General features: G+C 37.7%; 1 protein-coding gene across 1 annotated transcript in view; it reads left to right on the top strand.

Annotated features, from left to right (window-relative positions):
• DPYD (dihydropyrimidine dehydrogenase) overlaps positions 1–27,424 on the top strand; it is a 338,501-nt gene that overhangs the window by 220,125 nt on the left and 90,952 nt on the right. The window contains exons 15-16 of the mRNA XM_035333208.1: positions 8,163–8,231; positions 10,633–10,716. Coding sequence (XP_035189099.1) covers positions 8,163–8,231; positions 10,633–10,716 — 153 coding nt within the window. The remainder of the gene's footprint in view (positions 1–8,162; positions 8,232–10,632; positions 10,717–27,424) is intronic.

Here is a 27,424-nt window from a genome sequence, read left to right as displayed (position 1 = left end):
ACTCTAACAAAGTTATTCAGTGGACATTTTGTCTCTTTTTATTTTCTACTGAATTTGTTTTCTAATAAGTTAGGCAGCTTCACTGCTAAGTAATAGGGGAAATTTATGAGATCTGCATGTATCTGGAAGCAGTCAGGGACCGGGGGGAACTGGAAGAAGGATCTTAGGGTGCCTTTCAGTCAAAAGCTGCTCATTCCCGCTAAGGGAGCAGCCTGCAGCCCTTGAACACATTTGTCTCCAGTTGGCTTCCCCTCTCAGAGGGGCACCCTGCAGAGAGTTGCCTGGGCTATTGTGAGAATAAACAGTAACGATTAGTGAGGATCTCAAAGAGCTGTTTTTAAAAAGACTGTGTATATATCTCAGCAGAAAATTTGGTGAGAGAAAAATGTCTACAGGTGGAGGAAAAAATCCACAAATCTGTGTTGCCTCTTGCCAGTATTGTTTTCCATATGTGTTCTTAAGAATCAATAATGTGTCAGCACCCTGGTGTAAAGCTTTTGCTACGGGTCATAGCATGTGTCTGAAATATCATAGAATTAGATATATTCTTTTTTCTGTTAGCTTTTCCAATATTGTATTGTCTTCCTCTGCTTGCTCTTTATATTGAGACAGTGTGGAAAGTACAGGAATACAGCAGGGTACGGCAGATGCACGAGGGCTTGCCGGTATTGTTTGCGAGGAGTATGGCTGAAAATGGGTATCTGTCTTCGCTCTTGGATTCAGCCTTTGTTAACTTGCAAATTTTCCTTTCAGTAATGCTAATTTCCATTCACCCATGTATTCATTTTCACCCACTGCTGAAGAGACTAAAGGTTTAACATTGTTTTCCCTATCCAAAATAAAATCCCAATGATTCTGTTGAATTTCCAGGGAAGTTTTCATTCACGTGGATAATTTTCAATGGAATATGAAGGGTTTACTTGAAGTACTGAAATTTTCAATGGTCTATCATGAAATGGGCATACTTTTTCTAATAACTTAAAATACTCGAGGTGCTTTCTGTACGTGCTATATTTTCTTTCATTAGATATATGTTTCTTTCTTTAGATATATGTTGCTTTTTTTTTTTTTTTTTTTTCCTCTCAAGAATTACCATGTCTTAACCAAGAGTGCCCTGGAGCATGGGAGGTACAGGTACATCAGGTACATCCTTTTTTTGTTCTGTGCATTTATTTTCCTTTCCATTTTATCCTAAGTTGGTAGGACTCTCGAAATGTTTTAATGAAAAATCATCTTTTCATTTAGCCACCCTTTCCACGTGGGTAATCCCTGTCTACACATTTATGTATACTAGCAGGGCCAAGGGCATGGTAGCTCAACTCCTGCTCCGGTGCTGCCTGATGCAGAGCCAAGTTTCATGTGGCAGAAGAGCAGCTACAACCCCAAGCTGTTCCTTGGTTTCCTACAGGTGCTGCCAGTCCTAAATAACAATCTGTTTATCTTTGTGCTGCTGAAAAGCAACAGCATTCTGTTATTGTACAAGGGGTCAGCTTGTTAACAACCCTTGCTTTTTAGTCTAAGGATGTTAGATCCTAACAACTATATACTTTAATTTGAAGCAATAGCCCAGTGTACCTCCCTGACATCAATCAAATGATCTCACTAAACAGGTGGAATTTCATTGATAGTATCGAAGTAGAGTCATCACAAGAAAATAGCTGCCTTTGAAAATAAGCATCTCCATTTAGCCTGAGAAGAGAATCTCTGTTGTTTCCTGCTCATGCTGATTTTGCACGTGTGGTGGGGTGAGCAAATGATAATATTTTCAAACTCCTATCATCATCTTCTCTAGACATATTTGCCTGCTGATAATGCTTGGCCAGTTTTTGTGTACATCTGTTGTATCTTACTTCCACTTCAGTATGAAAAGCACACTGGAGATCGCAGTATAAAGTAATATGCTAACAATAGGTCTTTATTCAGAAGGTTTGCTACACAAAGCTAAATAATAAACATATTAATATCCCCTACTTGTCTTATTTTCATTTACTGAAATTATCTTAAATGTATTTTAATTGTAAGTTAAGGAGTAAAACAGTAGATGGTTAGCAATTGTTAAATTATTTACTCTTCACTCCCTCAAAAGAAAGAGAGGAGAACTACAGGTCAGCAGTGTCAAGACATTCTGCATTGCTTGTCTTTATCATCATGCAGAATCTTTTATTAAGGTGGCATAGAAAGAATAGATTTATGGACTGAAGGTACAATGTTTAATATGTCCATATCCATCTAGATTGACAGTTCCTACAGACATGAATTTCCCAGGAGAGACAGTGTTACTGGTGTCAGTGGATGGCATCATTTACTTCAATGTTCCATTATTAAATTGATAACAAGATAATTCCTCTGCTTCTCAGAGACATGACAGGGTTTACAATTGTTAACTTTCTTATTGCATGGGATTTGATGTTCTAGGTATTTTTTAATAAGAAGCTTATTTTTATTTCAGTTCTGCAACAAATCAAAAATTACAAGAAAGTGTAGAAAAAGAGAAAACTGTTGGGGTCTACCATACATCAAAATCAGACTGGTTTCTAGAGGGTCGTTTTTACAACAGTAAGTCTTGGTGCTCCCGTTGTTTTTCACTACTGCACGTTTAAGCATGTTTCTACAATACAGAATATCTACTGCAGTCATCCTCTTTCTTGTGAGGTGCATATTAGAAATGTTCTGTGCATTGGTAACTCCACTTGGATGAGTTTGAAGATGATCATTTCATCAGACGGTGGCCACTTGGAAAAGCAGAGGACTGTTGCAAGTGGCATGGAGTGCAGTAAGCCTCCAAAAATGTCTCTGCTGGCAAAATGTGCCACAGCTGACCTTATGTGAGAGTCTGGTTACAGAGGCAGGCTAGCAGCACGTCTCAATGAGGTGGGCAATCTGCACCAACCCAAAAAGTCTGGGGCGCTATATGTATTCTTACTTTGCTACTGAGGCAGCATCTAAGAGCTACGGGGTAGGGCAGAATCTGACCTCCAGTCCATATCTTCTATTTGTTCATGTACGAGCAAACTATGGGAAGTCTCTGCGCGGCATGTGTATTTTCAGTTAGATATTTACAAGATTCTTTATCATGGCACTGAAGTAGCTCAGCAGTGCTCAGTCAACTCTTCTTTATTAACTTTTCACCAAGGCTCTGGCAGAATGCACGCTCTTGTACCTACAGGTGTGCAGGACCTTCAGGAAATGCTCCACATGTGCCCACTTCTTGCTGTGCGTGGGTGAGAGAAGGCATGGGTCAGAGCTGAGGGCACGCATCCTCATCCAGACAGAGGGGAATTTAATCTTCGGAAACAGCAATTCAGCTACTGAGAACAACTCCTGTCCTCACGTGCTGCTGTAGCTGTAGGTATCTTTTCCCCGTTGAGTGATGAATTAAATATGTTATTTTTGCTATTGCTTTAGAAAACTGTATCTTCAGTTCTGAGCTTCTTCCTAGTAAATACTTCCTGAGGAATTCTGGCTAAGAACGCTCAGGTTTGTTCAGACCGAGCAGGTCGTGCGGCACAGCTGCACTGGGGTGCATGGGAATAAGAAACATGTCTTGAAAGGAAGATTGTGATCTTTCCATCTGACCAAATCACAAATACCTTCTGAAGTTTAGATCAATCAAGAATAATTCTGTGGGTATTTGAAATCTGGGTCTTTGTGCAGTCTCCAGTCTCTGTGCTCCCTCTATGTGCAGCACTTATCCTGTTCCACATCTCTCCCTCCCAATCAGGTAGCTGCTACAAAACCAGTCCTGCCTTCTTGAAAACTCCTCTGGATTTTACAGCTTTCAAAGAAACTGTCTCCTAAAAATCTCGTTCTGTTTTTGCAAGGACTGCGCACACCAACAGTAAAATCCTGGGGATTTCTGCAAGTGTTTGAGAAGGCAGAACAAAGCACAGTTGAAGCCCGCAGCAGTATCAAAACAATGTACGTGTGGACACTTGTGCGGGACCTTCAAGCTTCTGGTGTATCAATGAGAAGGGGTGGGCAGGGAGAAAAAGCAGAAATGCCGGTGGTGGCACAGTTTCCTGAAGTGCAGGTAGATCATGCACAGACCTGGAAGAATGATTTAAGAACAGTTATGAGCTAAGGGTCGACAGTAGAAGAATAAAAAAAATACAGTTGTTACAGACATGAAGGTAGAGGATGGTGTTTTCTTAAATTTGCAGGAGTTGACAGAGTTCACAATTAAATCCAACCCCCTGAGAGTTTTTCAGACTGAGTGTACTGAAGCTCCCTTATTCCCTGCAGAGCAGTACGGGACAAATGGTAATTGTCTGCCTGGAGTTCTTCTGCTATCTGGCTTTAAATAGATGTTCTTAAGATTGTCTGACCCAAAGTAGGCTCAGTTATTTTTTCTTTCCTTCCTTTAGTTTTTGAAATCTCTTTCAGCGAATTCTGTGTATTAGAGAAGAAAGATGATTTGGAAACAGTGGTGAACCTCAGCCTTTTTATTTCTTTTTATTTGTTTTTACTTCTTCTAATGATATTGAATTAATATGAGACATCTACGTAGAGGTAATTGAAGAGAAACATTTGCAAGGGTAATAGATTCTAGTTTAAGCTTTTGGGGGATTATCATAAACAGGGAGTAAAAATGTTTTAAGGGCTGTGAAAAGTACCTTGCCAGTGTCCTTTTAAGTGGAACAACTACTAATGCATGAGTTACAGAACAGTGTGAAATGTAGCTTTTTACTAGGTACTTTAGATATAGTATCTCATAATCAAGTCCTAAATGGTACATTATACACCCTCCTGGCTCCATCTTCCCTCCCTCAACCAAAAGAAAGTTTTCTATAATAGACCTTCTTCCATCAGTGATCCAGAAATTCCCTTACAGAGAGCAAGGTCAGATGTTAGGAGCACATATTGGTCCCTTTACAGACGTGTGGGGAAATTGCCTATCGCTTGTAGCATCGGGCTGTGCAGACCGTGTCCCAGTGACAGCAGGGGAGGCCACTGCTCTCCTTACGCAGGGTGAGGCGGCAGGGTCTGCACAATGGCAAAACAGCAGTTTGGGTGAAGAAGAAGAGGGAAACAGCAGAGGCGAGACATGCTTATGATCTGTAATAAGGAATGGGCCAGGGATCCCTCTGTGCTTCAGCCGTGCACAGTTTTGCAGGCAGCCTTCATTCAAGCGATGAGAAAACTGCAATTTAGTCAACCGTCATTTACCACTCACTGCACTTCAGCGTCAGCTTTGTTGCGAGATCTGTCAGCGGTCTGCTTTTGTAAGCCGGGCAGGCATGGTTCCGCCTTGCACTTGGGGTCCCAACAGCAGTAAATAAACTCAGGGCAGCATTGCCACTGCGGATGGTGGGACGCAAGAGGAAGGGCGCGCTCTCTGGGGATTCCTAGGTTGGGTCATGCACTGGACTTCTACGAGATGCCAGCTCTCTGGGGCTGCTGAAACCCTGAGGGTGTTAATGGAGTACATGGCTTATCAGGTTAGGATGCCTTTTAAAACCTGGCATTTAGACACCAAAGACGCTTTAAAAAATTAAGTAGTAAGCAGCTGAAATGTGGTACAGTTTATCTTTATTACATACAAATAAAACCACCAATATTTATCACTTCTTATTGTTACTTGTCTTTTTATATTGTTTTTCTAAGTAATAGCAGATAATATTCTGGTTTTTCTTCTAAAATTCCCATATATGATTTTATGACCAGGTACAAACCTCAGACATCACAGATAGTACCCCTTGATGTCGACATGTGATTTTTATTTTTGGTCTCTGGTACTGTTTCCAAATGAAAAGACCACAGAGGCATTTGGGGGAAGAATAGTCACTTGAGGATGGACAGTTTGTTAATGTGGAGTGCTCCACCTAGGAATTAAGTTTAATTTCAAGCTATAAGGGAACACTGGGGAAAAAAAAAAAAAAAAAAAAAAAAAAAAGAGAGAGAGAGAATAAAATCCCCACCATATTTAAATTTTCATTATTCCCTCTGAGATCATGGGGTTTACTTATGAACATTCACAGTAGAAATGTTTACTTTCATTTATTTTTGTTATTGCAAACCACTGCTTCTGTCAAAAGTATGTACTTAATCTTAAATGTGAATGCTAAGACTAATCAATATTAATTAAACATGCTGTCTCAATTAACAGCTCTTTGAAACAACACAGATCTTGTTCCTCCTCTTTTGTACACTCCCAGCAGAATTTTCAAATTTCATTAATAACACTTGACGTAACCTAACTCAGCTACTTGTGAACACAGTCAGTCCCCCTTGCTGTCTTGCAACTTTCCATCCTGAAAAATTTGGTTTATCCTAAAGCTGAATTGTTTACATTTCTGATATACTTTGGATTGTGATTGCAACTGTGAAGATCTTTATCATGTTGTCAGTGTCGCAGTGTCTGAGGGTTGTTGTTTCTTCTTTGCTTTATTTAGTGTATAAAAAGTGTGATTTTGACAAGATACAGTTTCTAGCTAACTTTCAGATAGTGCATATATTAACTGGTTTCTTACTTTAAAATTCTCATACATACACTGATATTTTTCACAATGAAATAATCTGATTTGTGTTTTAAAAATATTAGAATCTTAAAAGAGATTTATGTTTATTTTCTGAGTACTCAGATTATCTTGAATATTTAAATAGAACATAGAGCAAATTCTGTTTCATAAATATTTGACCTATAGAGCTGTTTGCAGTAGACAAAAGTACATAAGAGGCAATTTTTTCTTCTGCTGGTGGGGGGGAGGCTGAAAGCATAGCGAAGTTATGATTGTGTGTATTTAATGGAAAACTTGGTCCTACGTTTATGCCAAAGGTGCCAACAGATGGGCACCTGAGGTCAAGGCAGACACTTCAGCAAATGCTCAAAAGGAAATGTTTTCCTTCTCAGTCTTGCAAACATGAGCAAGAAAGGTGGATGGCCTGGTAGTTTGCAGGTAGGTAGGAAGGAGGTGGTAAACTGATAGGTAGAGATTCACCACAACAGAATGTAAATAATTAAAATAATGATATTTATAAGTTGTATTTTCCTTTTACATTAATAAAGCATGACCTCACCATGTCTAATTTTCTTCATAGATGTCTTCCTTTTTAAAGCGTATCTTCTTCCCTTATAAAGGCATTATAACTCTCATCCTTATTGGGATTTTACAATTTCCACCACGTGTTGGCCATTTTTTATAAACCATGCATTTAAGTATTTTGCCTTATATGACTGAGTCAGTAACCACCAGCATTATGGAAAAGTTCAAGAGAAGTGTTAATATTGACTGGAAGTGAAAGAATAGGCTCATCCCGGATATGAATGCAGATAGTAAAGCCTGCCTGGAAAATAAAAAAGCTACTAGTGAATCAAACTTATAATGTGAAACTTTCATGCACAAGAGGTAGCATGGCCAAATTTTTCTGTTCTCTCTGGCAGTTCCGTTGAACCCAGCCTGATCGACTGTAAAACTTTAAACTCAGTAAAGATGTTGGAGTAAGCCACAGTTAGAGACAGAAGCTGTACCAGGAAGATCCTGAGTGCAGTGGGGAGGAAAAGCAATACACAGAAACAGTCCTTGGGGAACTGGAACCAAAAAGCCTGGGGGGGGGGGGGGGGGGCATGTCTCAAAAGTCCCTGCTATTCTCTTGGTACTTCCAGATTTTCCTTACATCCTCATTTTCCTCCCAGATCCATCTACACCAAACATTCCTAGCTGCCCATCATTGTCCTTGACTTGCATAGCATGGGACAAGCAGGGGCTGCTTTTGGAGTGCCCTGGCTTTCTGAAGTCAGAATATTGGGTTCTTAATGCAGTCACTTCAGATGGTACAGCCTTGCACATCTTACTCAACTATAAAAAGCCCCAACCTCTGGCCTTGTATGAAGAGTGAATAGCCTAATGGTTCCAACCGCAGAAACCAGTAGGTTTGTGTCTAGGGCTGCCTTTGTTCTTACTTTATGGGGTTTTGTGTGCAGAAGAGAATGTAGCTTCCCACATGGATTTGACTTAATGATTTCAAAAATATTCATAAAAAACAAGACTCCATATATCTTTTCTCATCTCCAATGAAATATACATCTATATTTCATTATGCATGCTAGCGTATACAGCTAGTGGTTTCAACATGCAGGTACTAATGTTTGGAATCACGCTCAAGTACAGCATTACAAAATCTGGTTACGCTGCTGAAAATGATTGCCTCTCTATTCTTTCCAGATTCTGATTGCGAGTATCATGTGCAGCTATAGCAAGGACGACTGGACTGAACTTTCTAAAATGGCTGAGGTAATGGTTTCCTAAATGTGTTTGTTCATCTTTTTTTTTATTATTATTATTATTTATTCTCCTTGAAAACAAGAGCTGCAACAGGAAATTTCTGAAACAAATAGTTTCAAAGTGAAAAATGAGAATTTAAAGCATGTCCATTATAATTTGTTTACTCTGTGTTTTCATTAAAATGATGGTAATGTAAATTTAAGGGAAATCTGTTCCATAAAAACGGTCCCTTGGATTTTTAAACAGTACCTGCAAAGTCTTCAGTCTTTAAATCTATATACTTTTTATTTGCATTTTAAGCAAACTGTATATTATGACGGATGCCATGATAAAATTTAATTCTACCTTTGAGAGCCTAACTTGATCTTACCTTGCCTACAGGCACGCTAGTTTGACAGCACCAAAAGAAATTTTGAATATAAAACTCTTGAATATTTAAAGTATAAAAAGCTCATTTAATGCCATTCTAGTTTTAATACAGACTTTCAAAAATAATAACTGGCAGAGAAAGCCAGCATATATAATAGCAATCAGCAGGCTTCCTATAATATAAATCAAATCTTACACAAATGCAAACAGACTATGCACCTGAAATTTCAATTCAGTTTGAAGGAAAAAAATAAAAATAAAACTATTTATAAATATGTACCTGTGTCCTTAGAGAATAGTGTAAGAAATACTTGATTAAGACAGTAATTTTTTCCTCATAGATTCAACTATCTAGAGGAAATAGAAACACATATTTTCAGATTGATAAAGGAAGTTTCTAACACATTTCAGTAAAGGAAAAATTTGCTTGTTACTATTGTTAGCATTAGCCCAGATTTAAATGTTTTATAAATATTACATTTGTGTGTGTGTTTATATGTTTATATCTATGTGTATATATTTATGGGTGTGAAGATGTTTTGACTTTGTGTTTTTGTATGGTTGAATATGTATATTTGGACATCACTTCTTTATTCAGTATTGTAAACCTTCTCACGGTGATACGGGAAGACTACACTATTTTCTTTGGGTATTTTAAGCCTATGAGGAGAAAAATCACTTTGGGGACTTAGGGAAGTGAAATTAAACATTATCAGTAATTGGCTTGGTGATCTTTAACGCTAGTCCATTTTATACCTGTATTTACCTAATTGACCATGAAATCTGTTGTGGAATCCATGCTTAACACGAGCCCTACCGCTTTTAAGCTGACTGAGACGAATGGCTGTATCACGCCATTTGCTCCTCTGCCGTCCAGTTTTAAGACTTTCATCTGCGTTTGTATTTATGCTACCCCTTTAGAAAAAAACAGTTATTTAAGCGTCCTTAATAACGTGCACCATACGTAATATAACTTTCTTCTGCAAAGCTGCTGTTTGCCTCCGCTCTGCGCTGTTTGGGCACTCCGTAAGCCCCTGCTCGAAGTCAGGGGTGTTTCACTGCCCGCCTGGGTCCCCGTGGAGCAGGCCGTGGCGGTGGCGCTCCCAGGCGCGGAGCCCCAGCAGGTAGGGCAGGCCTCGCCGGGACGAAGGCCCGCTCCCACTGGAGGCTGCCGGTCGTGGGGGCCTGCAGCAGCCGCTGCCCGGTCGGGGTGACGGGAAGGGGAAGGTCCCGAGCTGGTGGATGGCTTCTCCCGCACTCCCTCTGAGAGCTGCTGAACCACTGCTACACGGCCGGCACAAGTTACTCCAGTTCAGTAAGCAAAAACAACATGCAAATGCAAAAAAAATCTGGCCAAGGCCCCACGGAAGGCAAAGGGCAGCTCCTCAGCTCAGGCTGGAGCAATTCAGCACAGCGTGTTTGTGCGCTGCCTGTGTACACCACAGCTCCTTTTCCCTTTATTTTAGCTAATAGAGGGTGATAAGAGAAATCAGCACATGCAATATGTTTGTGCAGACTTTTTTCAATACTGTCATTTGACTTCAGAAACAAAAACATTTAATGACAAAACCTATGGCACAATGCAGGTACCTGCAGAAAATCTAGACAAAAAAAATGCCTTGAAGCAGAAAGGGGAAATTTCCTCCTGAGTCCTAGCCCTGCAGAGCACAGCCACTCGCTCCCTGTGTCTCACTGACTCCTGTGCCTCGCCCTCACTCCTGCAGTAAGGCCCAGTGGTTACATTCCAGTTTTTAGCATTACGCAGAACCAGCTCCTCATTGTTGTTAAGTCTTTTACATTTATTTTTCACTTCTATTTCCTTTGCGTTTTTGGGAAGCCACATCAGTGTCTGAGAATTTTCTCTGTAACGTCCAACACGTTTGTTTTTCAGGCTATCATAACAATAGCTTTCTCTCTCTTTTTGTGCAATCTTAAGAAGAAGAATCAAACATCTGAAGAAATCTAACATGAGAAGTAAATGATACGGTTAAAAATATGTTACTTTAAGTTAATTTTTTGTTTTGTTTTGCATATTTCATAGGCTGTTGGTGCAGATGCGCTGGAGTTAAATCTGTCCTGTCCTCATGGCATGGGGGAGAGAGGCATGGGCCTGGCCTGTGGGCAGGTAGGGCTGTAACAGCTCTCTCTTTCATGTCTCTTCAGTAATCCTGCACTAGCACGTTTCTAGTTACACCTTGAGGGGAAGACACAAGCAGCAGATCACTAGCTTGAGATTTTTAGTTTGAATGTGTTTAAATATTTAGCGCTGAAAAAAAAAAAAAAAAAAAAAAAAAAAAAAAAGAAAAAAAATAAAATTCTTTTTTTTGCTGAGAAAAAAAATGCATTATGCATTTGACAGGGAACAATGTGAAAACAAATAATTTCTAGAAAGTGCCTGGACAGAATTTGTTGGTTTCACTGGAGAGCCCAGTAGGTATCTTTTAGATCACTACCTGGTGCAAACTGCGTATCTCAGTAACGATTTTGAAGGACATGAGATAAACAGACATTTCATTTTAAAATGTTTTGCATTTGAACATAGCTGTATTCTGGAATCACAGAGAATAGGCAGACATTCTGGTAGTGCCACCTACAGTTAACTTTGTCTGTTTTAAAAGCCTGCATTATATAACCTACAGATTTGATGGGTTTATACAGTTCAGCTTGTGATTGTCCATTCCAGGTATCTCTGTCACACAGGAACCTGACATGGGAGTTTTTTAATATATCCCATGTTTTCAGTTAGGAGAGAGTGTGTTGTTTTGCCCATGAAAAGAAGATAAACATGCTCAAAAGCCAATTCCCATACTTGTTTGTTTGTAGTTTTCAGATGTGCTTGCATGTTTTGCCATAGTTCGAAATGTGTTTTGTTTCAGAAGCATGCCTAAATGTGAACTTGGAAGTCCCTGAAAAATTTTGGTTTGCATGAGGTACCAGGAGAGATTTTCTACAGTTTGGTCATTAATTTTTTTTACAAGTTCAATGTCTGTGTCCCTTTGCATGTAAACCAAAAGAAGATTTAACTGAGTTTGTATATTCAAGGCCTTGGTTGGCTAGTCCTTGATTTCTGAGTGTTTGATTTCCCATCTTGCTACGTTTTGTGGAGAGGAGGGAGATGCGGAGTGGGAGTCATGATTGTATGCTCTAAAATCAACATATACTATTCAGTTTATCCACTTGGAGAGCTCTAGTACACATCTTCATTCATCATCACTTCCTCAGCTAAATATGAACCTTTTCAGAATGGGAGGTATGGTTGGATAACTAAACCATTAACTTTCTAAAACTATTAGCAAGGAGACAATACAGAGCTGTAATCATTCCAAGGCAACTGGGGACATATGAGGAGCGGCTGAGGTCACTGGGCCTGTTAAGCCTGGAAAAGAGGAGGCTGAGGGGAGACCTCATCGCCATCCACGACTTCCTCACGAGGGGGAGTGGAGGGGCAGGTGACCTATTATCTGTAATCACCAGTGATAGGACCCACGGGAACAGTGTCAAGCTGAGGCAGGGGAAGTTTAGGCTGGACATCAGGAGGAGGTTCTTCACCGAGGGTGGTCGCACACTGGAACAGGCTCCCCAGGGAAGTAGTCACCGCACTGAGCCTGTCTGAATTCATTAAGACATTGGACTGTGCACTTAGTGACATGGTCTGAACTTTTGGGTAGACCTGTGCAGTGCCAGGAGTTGGACTTGATGATCCTTATGGGTCCCTTCCAACTCGGGATATTCTATGATTCTATGACTTCAGTTGAAGCTTTACCATAATGATACTGTCAGGCACAGTGCATGGGGCTATATTATTCTTTTCTGTGATCAAAATGATGTCCATCTATTCCACGCTATAGATTCATTTAATGAAAATAATCTGGATGATTTTCATGGTCAGTGCTCATTTTCCAAAGTTTAGATTAAAGATGGGATGGAAGCAACTCATAAAAACCCTCCAGGACTACACTAGCAAAAGGGTAGTAGTTATTATCATTTATTTATTTATTTAATTAATTTATTTCAAAAGTGTGTTTAACAACAAACAGTTATAGAGGTCATTTTTATAAGAATATGAAGAAATTTGCACCCTTCATAGCGTAACTCAGTAGTTTGGATTGTCTCCACACTCCACATGAGATAACTGCACAGTATAGTAGAAGGGTACAATTTGGCCAGGGAGAGCTCTGAAGATTTCACATGGGAGCTGAAATAGGCTCATTTCAAGAATGTTTTTCTTTTTCTGTTTTGTTTTGTCTCTTTATTTGTTTGTTTTGGCATATGTTATTTCTAGCTTTCACTGGTAAGAATAATATATGCATGTGAAGCTGCTTAGATGTGTAGTCAGTAGGGAGCTGTCTGGCTACATGAGTTTTTACATATCTTTCAGCTATTGTAAAATCACAGAACCAAATGTAAAATCTGAGCACTCAGGGCTATGGTGTGGATTTGTGACTCTCCTTGAAGGACGTCAGATCCATAAAGCAAGAATATTACATTATATATACATACATCTTTGTATAGTAATAGTATTTCTCTCTTCCCCATAAAATATAGATACTCTTTTGAATGTTTAATATATACTACTCTCACTTATATATATATTAGTGATTTTTTAACTGTCTTAGTAAGACAGTTAAAAAAGTTTAAAAAAAAAAAAAAAAAAAGAGAGCTAACAAAAGAACCTAGCTCTTTAGACAGATAAATGAATAAAACAGGTAAAACAGGTCATCTTTAGAAGGCCAGATCTGGAGGTTCTTCCTCAAAGTTGGCAAAGATAAACTATAGTAGTTTAATGTGTACTTTGTCAAAGCAAAGGGGGATTATAAACCAGGTAAAATAAAATGCCCTAGGAGATTTATCAGTAGCCCTTGAGGGTCTTTTACATGTGGGGCCCTGGAGGACCCATCGTAACAGAAGTGCTAGGCAATTTTTTATTTTTTATTTTTTTCCCCTCAGGAGCTAAAGTCAAATAGGTCATATAGAGGTACTGTGGGGAGTAGAGGGCTCAGATATGTTCTAGAAAAAAAAAAACACTCAATATCTAGAAGGTAGGTTACAAGACTTTGAGAGATATAGCAGCTCTCCTGTTTGTACGGTGAAGCAGGTTTTCTTAAATCTCTTTGATAACATAATCCACATCTTCATAGGAAAATTTCTTAGGGATTAGGTCCATCTTCATGCCTAAGCACATCAAATCCTCAGGAAACTACAGAAATTGCTGAGATTAAATAATGGTGGAAAAACATGCACATGTATTTTTACTATTTTTAATGTCTAAAACGTTCTGTTTTTTTTGCCCCTTTAAAAAAAAAAAAAAAAAAAAAAAGGTAAAAGAAAGGTTAATTACACTGTCTACTTTTTCTCCTCATTTCAATTCCTGTGGTGTGCCTAAGGGGAGTGTAGAAATCTGGGAACACTGGTTTTGTTTTTTCCTAACCTGTTTTTTTTCTACTTTCAAACACTTTCACTGTTTTATACCCACTGTAAATTTTAAAAATTCCAGATATATCTGAGTAACATATATAAAGAACTGGTACTCAGAATGGTTGTTTCTCTTACACTGAATTACAGTTCTCATCTTTTATTTGATTTTAATTCCAAGTCATTAGTGCAGACACTCTGGCGCCTAAACAGCGTAGCTAGCCAGAGGGTAATATTAAGAGGCATCTGTAACGCTGCCAATAAGTTACTTAAAGCTGGTTCTGTATAAAATGTCAATTATATTTACTAATGCTGATTAATGATAATAAAGTCGAGGTTTGTGTTCTTTCATAATAATCTGCAACTGTGTAAAAGTTTGATATCATGAAAAATTGTAATAGAATTTCCATCATTTGGCTAAACAGCGCTGATGTGTGGATTTTCCTTGCATCAGATAACGTTAGTGTGCAAAACATTTAATATTAAACATGAAAGCAACATGGTGAACAAAAGATCATAAAAACAAATGACAGCATCTCTTTCTTACTATAGTTTATTACTGCAGTAGTCCTAGCAGAAAATGATAAAAATAGTAAATCAATTGAATATCTCACATTTCAGTGTCTAACTTGAGTTGTTGTATTTGTAGTGCACTTTTTGCCTCATTTAAAGACACTTTATGTTTTTTTGGCTAATCCTAAAAGGTGGTATTAAACATACAGCATCATTACTATGAAGTGAAGTCTACAAATTTCAGTGTTTGGCTTTTTGGTTTTGGTCCAAAAGTCAACAATTCCCTCCAGCTGTTCTGGTAAGAATGAATAAATAGTTGAATTGAGTCAGTAATCTGGGGTTTATTTTGCATTCCTGCTATGTTGTGTGTCATTCTCTGTTGTACAGAGGAAACCCCTGGTCTAGTACTTGCAATGCATTAATTGACTAGGACAGGTGGTACTCAAATACTTCGAAAATATCACTGAGGCTGTGTAGACAAATGGGGACTGAAAATCAACACTGAGAAAAAGAGAAGAGTGCTGGAGAGCTAGCAAGAAAGATGTCACACAAGGAGCTCGAAAATAGGCAAGGTGTAGTGACAGATGATGCAGCAATGGCAATGGCCACAAATTGCAGGGTGAACGTTTCAGGTTGGGAATCAGGAAAAAAAAAAAAAAAAATCACTAAGAAAGTGATGCAACAAAGGCACGTGTTGTCCAGCAGGGCTGTATAATCACCATCTCTGGAATATTCAGGGCTCAGGCAGGCAAAGCCATGGCCAACCTCATCTGTTGCTGGCACTAGTCCTGCTCAGAGCAGAGCTGGGACTAACTGACCTTGAGAAATCCTTTCAAACCAATATTTCCGTGATTCTCTTGCTTCACCATACAAAATTTCTACCCAGAGGTATTGCATTGTTTATACCAGCAATAGGGATCGAGTAGTGGATAAAGGAAGTAACAAATACTTGTTCACTTGGGGTGAGATGTTCAGTGTGAGAGATCTCAAGTTGAAAACAATACCTGAGCTACATTTCCAAAGCACACAGGATCTTTCTATACTTTTTAAAAAACATTTCATAATCAAAGATCTCAGCCTAAGTGCAAGAGCAGTTTTTTATGCTATAAGCAAATACTTTAAAAGTTAATAACACTCTGGCTTATAAATATTTATCATTAATTAGTTATACCTTCTAACCTCCAGTATATAAAATAGCTTATCTCAGCATTTAAGCTTTAGTTTTGAGGGATTGATTACTTTTTCTAGCTTATATTGAAGGAGACCTGTATTTCTCTTGTTAGCACTGAAATCTAGATCCTGATTGTTTAAATAATCAGATCATATGTAAAATGAAATTTGCAGTTCTTTTCTTACCTTTATTTTCATTCTGTTTAAACTCTGCTTGTTACAGCCTCAGCTACTGATTGTGTTCATGTTCATTGCCTGCCATTAGGGCATAAGTTTCATAGAAGCCCATGTTGCCTCATTCAGAAGAAGATGAGTCTGTTAAAAAGAAACAGCAAACAAACAAACTGGTTATTCTGGAAAGATGAAAACTAGCTGCATGGCACAATTAAATTTGCTCTGCTGTACCTTGGAAATAGGAAAGATGAGGCTGCTTCTTAATTGAAGTGCACAACATAGCATGATAATTCACTGTTGCTCTGCCAGCAAGGAGCTTGAAGTATTTTATATAAATGATGCCCCAAACACAATTTGATTATATCTGTGTTCATGTGGCATTTTACTATCACCCTACAATAATGTGCTGGTTAAGTATAATTCATTGAGTCCTGCAGGCAGAATTAGTTCTCTCTCTTCTCTTTTGTATCACTTACTGCAATAAATTCATGCAAAGTACAGCAGGGTGGTGTTGTGCTGTGCAACAAACAACAGCAGTGGTAATGTTGTCCCCTCAAATCCAGTCTAATCCAAGTGTGGTTCCTGTTGGTGTTTGCGTTGGAGTTTGGGGACTAATGTCTCATTCTCTTGAGCTGGCTACTTTCATCCTTTTTGGATGGGATCTTAAGAAAATAAGGCCTAGCTGATCTCTCTGCCTTTGTGTCTTTCAGTCCCCTCTATTGTTTTGTGGAATGTTTCAGCTAAGTGACCTGTTTGAATCAAATCTCTCAGAGAGATGAAACTGTTTCAAAGATACTGAATTTCTGTAAGTTTCTTAAAACGAGACAGCTGGGTAGAAAAGACAAATTGTCTGCTGCCTAACTGATGGGTGTGAACAATAGCCGTAACAGTCCAGATGAGGGAAAAGCTCAGTCAGAGACACAGGAAATTCAATCACAAGGCACAAACTCCTCAGAAATGGGTTTCCTTAGCTGAGGCACTGATGGCATTTCCTGCTTGCTCAGGAAGGTGATGGCACGTGCTTCCTCTCCCCAGACTGTTCATAAGTCTTACACGTTGCCTCAGAGAACAAAGGCACGCCAAGCCCACATGAGCTTTTGGAGTACATTGACCTAAAGTTGCACCAGAGGAGAATCAAGTTGGGTATTAGGAAAAAAAAAAAAAAAAAAAAAAAAAAAGATTGTGAAGCATTGGAACAGGCTACCCAGGGAAGCTGTTGACTCACCATCCTGGGAGGTATTCAAAACACGTGTAGGTGTAGTGCGTAGAGTTTAGTGGTTTAGAGCCTAGATTTGGCAGTATTAGGTTAATGGTTGGACTTGGCGATTTTAGAAATCTTTTCCAACCTAAAAGATTCTATGATTCTATGAAATGGCTGCAGATCCAGTGAGCACCTGGTGCACTGCAGAAACATGGAATATTTGGCATTGTGTCACAGAGGGTATTTTGAATGTGTAAGGAGAAAGGCAGCTGCTAATTATTTTGTTCAACTCATACAAACCTATGCATAGTTTAAATGGAGTTCTTCCATGTCTTTAATTCCGTATGTCCTTTTAGTGCTCATGTGTTCTACTTTTTGTAGTACATAAAAAGAGACAATACATAATAATGAAGTACAACAGTTAATTGGTATTTTGTCTCAAGAATTCTGTTTTTCATATGCTCAAGAAGAAATGAATTAAGATGCAAAGTTTAATAAATTCATCATCAGAACACTATTCTGTAATTTTATATTGCAGTTTGACAACATTTAATCCACCGTTATTGCTTTGAAGGATTTTTAATTGAATTACGCAAAACACAAAACAGAAAATAAAAAAGGGATTATAAATAGGACAGTAATGTTAACAGCACTACTGCCTGGTTGAAACTTTTTAATGACATGGTATGTACAGCTGTTAAAAAGGTTTTAATTTTTTTATGTATATTGACTTTTTATTTTTATGTAGAAGGCATTATCTGCAGAATCAGTTTTTCTTAGAAAATGTAAAAGTGATTCTGTTTTCTTGAAATTCATGAAGGTATGAAGGGAAGTTAGGGGTAACCTTATGTTCATTCTCACTGTGATGGAAGCGTTTCAGCTGGAGTTCACGTTATGGATGACAAATGTCACAAAGAAGGTGAGTTCAGCCAAAATACAAGTGAACTACCACTGTTTAAAAAGGAAACAGAAAGACTTGGCCGGTTTTAATGGCACTTCAATACCCTAACTATGACAGAGTATATACTGAGTGCCTTCTAGAAGGAAGAAAAAGAGTGATTTTCTTAAAACCCAAATGGCAACCTGTACTTATTCCTGAAAAATCATTTTAATGCACTGAGAAGCTTTCATGAAAGTAAAATGTAGAAAACTCAGGCAAGCATATTTCTGTGGTCTACATGGTCAAATGTTTTGGTTTACTGATTCTGCTTCACCTTTAGATATGTGGTTGCTACAGAACATACTGCATTTGTTCATACCTCTCACGCTCAGTAAACAGGGTTTATTTCAAAGGAAAGCATCAGCAACAAGTATCCACATTCAGGTAAAATAGAACAATTTCAGATTGTTCATCTTAGCGTACAATAAAAGTTAACTACACAGAGCACATTAATAGCTTTTCCTTTCTGTGCTTTCAGTTTTATGTTACCATTTGATAAAGGTAGTTAACAAAGTCTCCTGACTGCCTACAGGAGGATTATCAGGATTAGGCTCATACTTCGAAAATTTTGCCTCACCTTCTAGTAAAGTTGGTCAATGCACTGGAAGGCTAACTCCAGTAGATCAAATCTGAATAAAGGCCTATATGATGATTATTTTAATAGCCAGTGGGAAATCCTCAAAGTATAGGTTTTTAATTCCTTAATTTGTTGGTTTCAAAGACTTATGGTTTTCTCAAGTATCTGGTATTTTCTGCCTCTTTGTTATAGGAAAGGGACCAAGAGCTTACCTACTTGACCACAAGAAAAAGTAGCTCTCATATATTCAAGCTCTATGCTTTAAAAATTTTTCATGTATGACGTAAACTTAATCAAAGCTTTATGCCTTCTAGGAGGTAACCTCTGCATGAACTAAGGAACTGAAATATTGTTTAATCACACTCTGTACTGCTTTTTTACAGGGATATGAGAAACAGTACCTTGGTTGGATAGTAACAACCAAGATAAAGTATTTTGTTCTGTCACAGGTGAAAAGGCATTTATATTAGTCAACACTTAACTATACCACTGCTGTTGATAAATAAATCTTCCTAGTTAGTATCTCCAAGACATTTGTAAAAGGTAAATATGCTGTTTCACATTTTTCACTTGGAAGGTTTAGGCCCAATTGGTATCGGAACAAAATGATTTGCTGATTTGAATTGGCAGCCTGTGCTTCACCCTTTCAGGCCAACTATTATTAACCTTTATTTTAACAACCAAAGAAAATAATGGTTGTGACTGAGTCCTTTAATGTAGCATAAAAATCAATAGCTGTAAATAGTGATTCCTACAGTTTTAACTGGCCTATCTCAATTAAACATAGAGAGCTTTTCCTATGACATACCGATAACATTTTTTTTTAAATGCCTAGTAATGCATTTTAAAAGTAGAATTTCTAACAATGGTGTTTCTTTTGGTTTAGATTAACATTTTAAATTGAAAAAAAAATCAGAATGATGAAAAACATTATGGTTCAATGACCTACTTAGAGAACTCGATTTCAAAATAAATTTGGTTGTCTTTCTCTTACTGGTGGGGAGAAATTAAAAAGCTTTTATGTGATCTGAAAAAGGGAGTAATTGCAAAGCTGACTATATAAAGACAGCCACAAACATTTCAGGTCTTAGTTGTACTTGATCTTGACATCCCTCTTATCATTGCTCTAACCTCCCAACACAAATCTGTGTTTTGTACTTTTGTGTACTGGTCAATCAAAAATTTCCAGCTCATTTTTGACCTTGTCTTCACGTTGGTTATCTTTTCAGTCCTTAAGTGCTACATTATGAAAGGAGGAGTGTGGGAGTGCTGTGCTGTTAATAAGTAATCCAAAGTGGATCTCCCACACAGCACTTTGATAAATGTATTCTTGAGTTTGGATACTGACCTATGTTAATACGAGATGCTATTAGATGAGATATGTTAAAGACTTATCAGTACAGTCTTCTGTGGGTGGGTTTGGAGTTTTTTTTCTTTAACATGCTGTTAAGCATTGTTCATTTGTACAGCTCCAGTAGTGCACTAAAATAAGGAAATGCTATATCAACTTTGTTCTCATTTTCTTCATTTGGGATAGAGTGAGGTGATCAAAGGCTATTTGTACTACACTTTTAACATTTTCAAATATTCTAACTGAAGAGCTGAGGAAACAACAAATAGTGATTGTGATACCAAATGAGGGTAAGAAAAAGCAAGATTGAGATCTACTAAAATTTAAGCTTGTTTTGAAATTCTGATTCTATCAAAATGTTTTATGAACCTTTTGAGATTTATTTGGTTAATCCTGTTAAATTTAAAGTTGTCCTTTTTTTTTTTTTTTTTTTTCCACGCGCACCATATTTCTTTTAAAATTTTCAAAGTAGCCTATGCAATGTACAAACCACAGTAGTGTCATAGTTTCATGTTGGCTGATGTTGTCTCTGCTAGTATAGTCTGAGTCTCAGAGCCTTGACTTCTTTGCTCAGCCACAACCAAAGCCTGGACCTAATCTTGAATGACTTGATTTTGTTCAGTGGCACATTGATACAACTAAAAACAAAAACAAAAAACCACCACCAACAACAACCACAACAACAACAACAAAAAAACTTGTAATGACTGATCTGAAGAGCAGTTGCTCAAATCATGACACCATGCTTGAAGCTCTACTTAAAGTAATAAAGTCCTAGTATAAAAGAAGGCACGACTTTTTTAGTTCTTAAAATATACAACAAAAATGAATATATATATATATTATGTAGGATCAAGTTGCCAGGCTGTTGCTTGGATTTTTACTTTGTCTAAAACAACTATAAATTAAATCTTTACTCCCTAAAAAATATATAATATAACATATGGAATATGTAGCAAATAATAAAAATAAAATGAAAACTGTAGAAATACAAGTAAATATAAAAATGGAGTGTTTACATGGACTTCAAATGGTGAGATTTTTGCCTAAATAAAAAGTCCCTAACAAAAAGAGATAACGCAGTCTGTAAAAACTAAAGGGAATTTTCCAAGTCTTAGTCCTACATCTGAATCTGTAGTATTTTGTAAGCAAAAGCATGTTTATTTCCTTAGTATTACATGCTTATTTACTGAAGTCAAATGGTATGTCTGCAGTTTAAAGATTTTTTTTTTTTAAGAGAATACTTACTACGTGGAAAAAAACAAACAAACAAAAAAAAACATTTACCTCATAGAATTCTTTTTAATATATATATATTTAAAGGAAAAGAGCATTTTAGAGTATGTAAGAGGATACAAAATAGGTATGGTCCTGAATTAAAGCAAGCAGTAGTCACAGTACAGATCGTTGCTATGGTAGTTCAGTAAAATGGTGGCTTTGTAGACCATGCTTAATTCTTCTCATAATAATCACTGATCTTTCAGAAATTCTCCCCCCTCCAAAAAAAAAAAAAAAAAAAAAAAAGCAACAAAAAAAAACTTATAGTCCCTCTTCATTTTGAAAAGAGCTCTTGTTTCAAAGTGTAAGTTAATTAAAAACACTGAAGGCCTGAACTGGAACAAAACATTTTGAATGGAACAAAATAGGTATTTATACATTTTTGAATTTATATCCTGAATATGATTGTCCAGTACCATCTTATTGAAGGTATCTAATGAGATTTTGAAGATTGTTTTTTGTTTGTTTGTTTGTTTTTGCTAACCTGATGGAACAGTTCACACAAGTAAATAAAACTGTAAAATGATATATATGTAGAAATTAAAACTATACAACTGAAGTGAATTACTGACTCATAAGTTCAAAATGAGGTGCACAAAAAGTTGCTATTGTCATGAAATCTGAAAAAAACACTGTGCTCCCAGCTTTTTTCTGTTTTTACTCATTGTGAGCAAATAGTGAAATATTAACTTGCTCCAAAACCTCCTGAAATTAGTTAAAATACTTCTACTACCTTTGGTGCACTTAGATCTCACACCAAAAGGCAATACAGGACTGACCAAAAAGAAGTCCTGAATTCAAATGACACTATCTAAAAGTTAATTTTATGGCATTGGCTCCTCATTATCATATCCAGTATTTTAGGTTCTAGCCAGAAGGACATCAGCTCTTGTCCAGAAGCTACCTTTGTGTGGATTTGATTATGCTGACCCAAAGACTTTGAAGTCATTTAGACATTTTTGGAATTTTTTCCTAATATATATAGCTAGGTTCGGTTCACATACAGCTGTGAAAACTGTTATTCCTGCCTTAGGTTAAACTGCCTCATTTCTTTCTTTCTGACAGCTGTGGTCAATAGATGTTGACCAAAAGCTGTCAAGTTTATTGAGAAATGAAACATTTTTTTTCCTCACATGAGAAGTAGAGAGTTATTTGTCTTCTGTCCTGGGAAATCCTTCCCATTAAATTGACAGGCTTTAAACAAATTGTTAGCTTTAATTGTTTGAAATAGGACAAATGCACGAACTAAAGTGCCCCTTTATAGGATGAAAGAAGACAGTAAAATTAACCAGGATATTCAGAAATGGTGTCTCTTTTGCTGTAGTGATTGACTGCAATTCTGTATTTAGGTACCATAGATATTTTGGGCAGATTTAGAGATAGGCAGTATTGGACATCTCATAGGAGGAGGGAGAAAAGAAATCTTTGCTCGACATCATGTGGGAAAGATTGATAATAATATGGAAATAATATATATGCTAAAGATACTAACTTACAATGCTTTAAGCTGAAATTCTAACACTTCTACTTTTCCAGCACTTTTGAAGGAATGTGAATAGAGTAGCTCTTCACACAGATAAGTTTTATTTTGTTTTGTTTTATTTTATTTAATTTACATTCTGGTTTCCTAATGGATTTCTGGCTCTGTGTTTGATCTGGAAAGAAAGATTATAGACAGCTATAAAAAGTATTTCAAGTAATAGCATATCAGATTAACGAATCCTAGGACATCTGTGGGATCTCCGTAAAAGATGCATATCCAGACCTACATCTTGAGACATTGGAGTGGATTGAATGGGTGAGAAATCTATAGAAATGATTGTTACTCCTTCTCTAAAGCTGTTCAAAATCTATCTTGCCTGTGCCTGCCCACACTGCAGGTTGTGGCAGGAAGAGCCACTGTAATGTTCACAAGGAAAATGTAGCATGGCCTGGAAGAAAGTCTACCTGTTAGCTGCAGATGGTGAAGGATTCTTTTCTCCTTCCTTCTTTTCCAGAGGGTGCATATGAGGCCTGGTAGGCTCTCAGATAGCAGTGTGGCTGAGGATGGGTTTAACCCAGTCCTTGCAGGCTATTGTTGAATGAAATAGTTGTGGTGGTTTTTACTCGGGTGGGAGCACCACCGCTCTCTCACTCCCCCTCCTCAAAGAGGGATGGGGAGAAAATACGATGAAAAGGGCTCAAGGGTTGAGATAAGAATGAGGAGATCATACCGTAATTATCGTGATAGGCAAAACAGACTCAGCATAGGGAGACAGTAAGATTACTATTACTAACAAGCTACAGAAGTGAGGAACAAAGGAAAGAAACCAAAAGCACCTTCTCCCCATCCACCCTCTTCCACCTCCTCCCCGAGCGGCGCAGGAGAACGGGGGAGTGGGGGTTATGGTCAGTCTCTAACAATTCTTCTCTGCCGCTCCTTCTCGTCCCCTGTGCTGTGGGGTCCCTCCCACGGGATGCAGTCCTTGCTGAACTGATCCGGCGTGGGCTGCCCACAAGCAGCAGCTCTCCAAGAACTGCTCCAGATATGGGTCCGTACCACGGGGTCCATCCCTCGGGAGCAAACTGCTCCAACCTGGGTCCCCCACGGGCAGCAGCTCCTGCCAGGTCACCTGCTGCTGCGTGGTCTCCTCTCCACGGGCTGCAGGTCCGGCCCGGAATCTGCTCCAGCAGGGCTCTTCCACAGGCCGTAGCCTCCGTTGGTGCAGGTCCACCTGCTCCACCGTGGTCTCCTCCATGGGCTGCAGCCCATTTTTATTTTTTTTTTTCCTGTCTTAAACATGCTCTCACAGAGGTGCAAAACATCGCTTATTGACTCGGCTCTGGTCAGCCGTGGGGCCCTTACTTAACATGGGGCAGCTTCTAGATCCTTCTCACAGAAGCCACCCCTATAGCCCACTGCTACCAAAACCTTGCCACGTAAACCCACTACAGTAACAAAGTGAGAATAATACTTGAATTAAATTTAAAGCCCAATCTTGCAAATTCTTGCTCATGAAGTTTTTCTTTGGCTACACCATTTCTAAACATAAAAACCCTCCTTCCATTTTCTGTAGGTATCTATACTACTTTGGAAAATGTATCCACTGTGGAGAATTGGGCCGTTAAGTGTAGAACATTTTATCATATAAAAAACTCCTCCAATGATAATGGATGTAAGGGACTACACGATTTTTAAAAATTATTTTTTCTGGAGGGCCAGTACAGAAAGAGAATCTTGCACCAGAAGAACACACTGTTGAGAGATACTTGGTGTCTTGCTTGTCTACTAACCACCTATCAGTAACCCATGTCAGCTTAATGTATGGTAAATTAATTCAAAGACAAGATGAAGCCTTTATAATTTAGGATTGGTATTTAAAATTGCAAATGTGTTCACGTTATGAATGATTTATCCATGAAGCTCATTGGCATGAGATATATATGAGGAAAGAGTTTTGTGACCATCATAGGGTTGAGGTTTATGAAGATCAGACTTATGGTTTAATTAAATAGAATGAAGTATTTTAATTTCTGTAACTTTGTTGTTTAGGTCATTGGAGTCAGTGACAGATGAGATTTAACGACTTTACATCCAAGATCCTAATGGATCTTACAACATTCTCTCTGCCATCTAGAACACAGTCAGGATAATGGACTTGTACCAGCATGACCTGTAATGTTAACACCAGTAGTTCTGTGTAAGAAAACCTTCATGCATGTGTAAAATCAGGATTCTGACTAAGAATAGTTGTGTTTCTATAAAACCCATAACTGTAACAGTCTGTTACTTACCCTGTTCTTAGTGAGGCAGAACTGCCACCATTATAGTAATTAACGATGGACTGAAGATTGATTGCATGGTGTGGTCCATTTTCTGCAGCACTAACGGGCAAGATCAGCTAATGTGCTATATTAAGTAGGAACCTTCCTTCTGAAGTTCTCGGGAAATTCTGTAACAGGTTTATTTTTATGACATCTTTCTGACTGGCATTAGTATTCTTTAGATATACATACATACGTGAATACCCTCATACATACGTGCTTCCCAAGGACTGTTTGCACAGTTAAGAAAAGCATGTTTATCACCCTAAAGTAGTTGTATTTTCATCTTTTGCATTATTCAAATACTCTGAAAAACTGATTAAATTCTAGAATTGCAAATATTTCTTTTGTTAATGTGGGAAGTATATCATGGTTTAAAGCATTCTGAGGACCCAAATGCAGTTCTCCACCAGGCATATCTTTTCAGATCTTTATGCAAGTGACTTAGTAAAGGCTAGGCACCAAAAAACTGTTTGTTAAACAGGTATAATAGTACTTCCCTACTTCAGAGAGGTGTTTTAGATACAGTATAAAGAGTGTGCGATAACAGGATAAAGTAAAAATGAGGACCCTCTAAGGGCATTTAAAGACAAATAATAGTTAAAATTGCCACAGTTTCCAACATCTACAGCCAGATATTTCTGTGATAATCTCCTCATCATTTTGTTTCTTACTGCGAAACGCAAGGAGAGGTTACCTACTTCATAGCATTTTCACACTCCTCCTTAAACATGCAGGATGTATCTGCCCTAGGGATGATAGGATGTGGGATTCAACTCATTACCAATGCCAAATGCAATCAGAAGACAACTTGCTGCTTTAATTTCTGAGGACTTACTCTTATAGGTATGGTTGTAGTTAAGGTTATCATGTGATCATTTAGAAAAAAAGGTGAATAGTTGTTTTTCCTCTCGTCTGTCTACCCATTGGCAATGAGTAGTTAGGATTAAAAGCTCCATATAGCCCAAGGCTATAATGAATATTCAGGAAAAATGATTCTGTACGGCTGCTTGGGGAAGTAAAAAGACAAGCCCTGTTACATTAAAATCTCCTGTGGCTTTGGAATAAACAAGCAATATTTGATTAAGAACAGGAAGACAGAAGACACACTGATGTACATCTCATACCAAAAGAGACTTTATATGGTATTATATTACCAACAGATTCCTGTGGATGCAAGTCATGAATCAATAATTTCACTAAGCTTTCATTTAGTGTGTTTTTTTTTTTTTTTAAGGAAAAATAAAAATAAAATACAGCAGGCAAGTGAAGGGCGTTGTCAGTGGATGTTGAAGTCCATTGAAGCATTTGTTCATTCTTCTGCACTGACACCCTCAGCAAAATTATGTTACATATTCTATAACAATTGCAATGTATCATCATTAATAATAGAAGCTACAAACATGTGTAATAGAAGAAGATAATTTATAGCAACATGATAGACTTTGAACTAAAAGCATTAAAATTCTGTACCAAATTAAGCAGAATAATAATATTAGGTGGTTCATATTATTGATTTTGCAAATGTAAATGCCCATTTAGAAGTGAACTTTCTTTCTAATCACTTCAGCCTTTCTCAAAAGTTGTCTTCTTGTGTGAGCTCTACAAATTATTCTCTGTCCAAAGGTAAACTTCTAAGGACTAGTTAAATTGTGTTAGATATGATGGAAATTGGGCTAATATGAATTAGAGATCTCCCAATGAGTTGTTATTTGATGTGGATTAAAATAAGTGTATTTTACAGTGCTAATGTGAGTTGGACTAAGAATTTTTATGGTAGCACTGTAAGCACTACGAAGTCAGTATAATGAGTTATGTAGTGCCAACATCCTGAACATTGCTATGAAGATTTCTAAGGAGAAGAATTAACATAAAGAATATACGATTCATATCTACTAGAGGGTCTCATTTCTGCATTGGGCCTCAAGGAAATTCAAAACAGAAATGAAAGTCGAAGACACAACTACTTTCATACTGCCAGTGCAACATTCATACATATTTCATGGAAGAACATGGGCGGGGAGATCACCATTTTTATTGGAATGGCACAGCTAAGTCTCAGGATTTTACTATTCATGTAAAGCACCCTGTCTTCCTAGGGATACAGCCTGTGTTCCTTATGTTTGCATTTAATCATTGATATAAAATGACAAAAACGGCAAGGGAACATTTCTTGTATGTTCACTAAACTGCAAAGAACCTTGGTGTCCACTGGATTGTTTTAATCTAAACTTCATTTAGAATCATCCCATTTTCATAACAATGCAGCTTTCCAAAATTTTACAATAGCCAAACAGGAGAAAATTATTCTTACATGACAGACTTAATTATCTGAGAGAGTGATAAAGATTTAGTAAACGTAAATAATTGCTGCACTACCCATTATCCTACCCACAGGTTATCCTTGTACTAA

The sequence above is a fragment of the Oxyura jamaicensis genome, chromosome 8, assembly GCF_011077185.1.
Source record: "Oxyura jamaicensis isolate SHBP4307 breed ruddy duck chromosome 8, BPBGC_Ojam_1.0, whole genome shotgun sequence".
NCBI lineage: Eukaryota > Metazoa > Chordata > Aves > Anseriformes > Anatidae > Oxyura > Oxyura jamaicensis.
The sequence above is the reverse complement of the archived record's forward strand: the minus strand, read 5'-3'. Positions and strand labels throughout refer to the sequence as shown.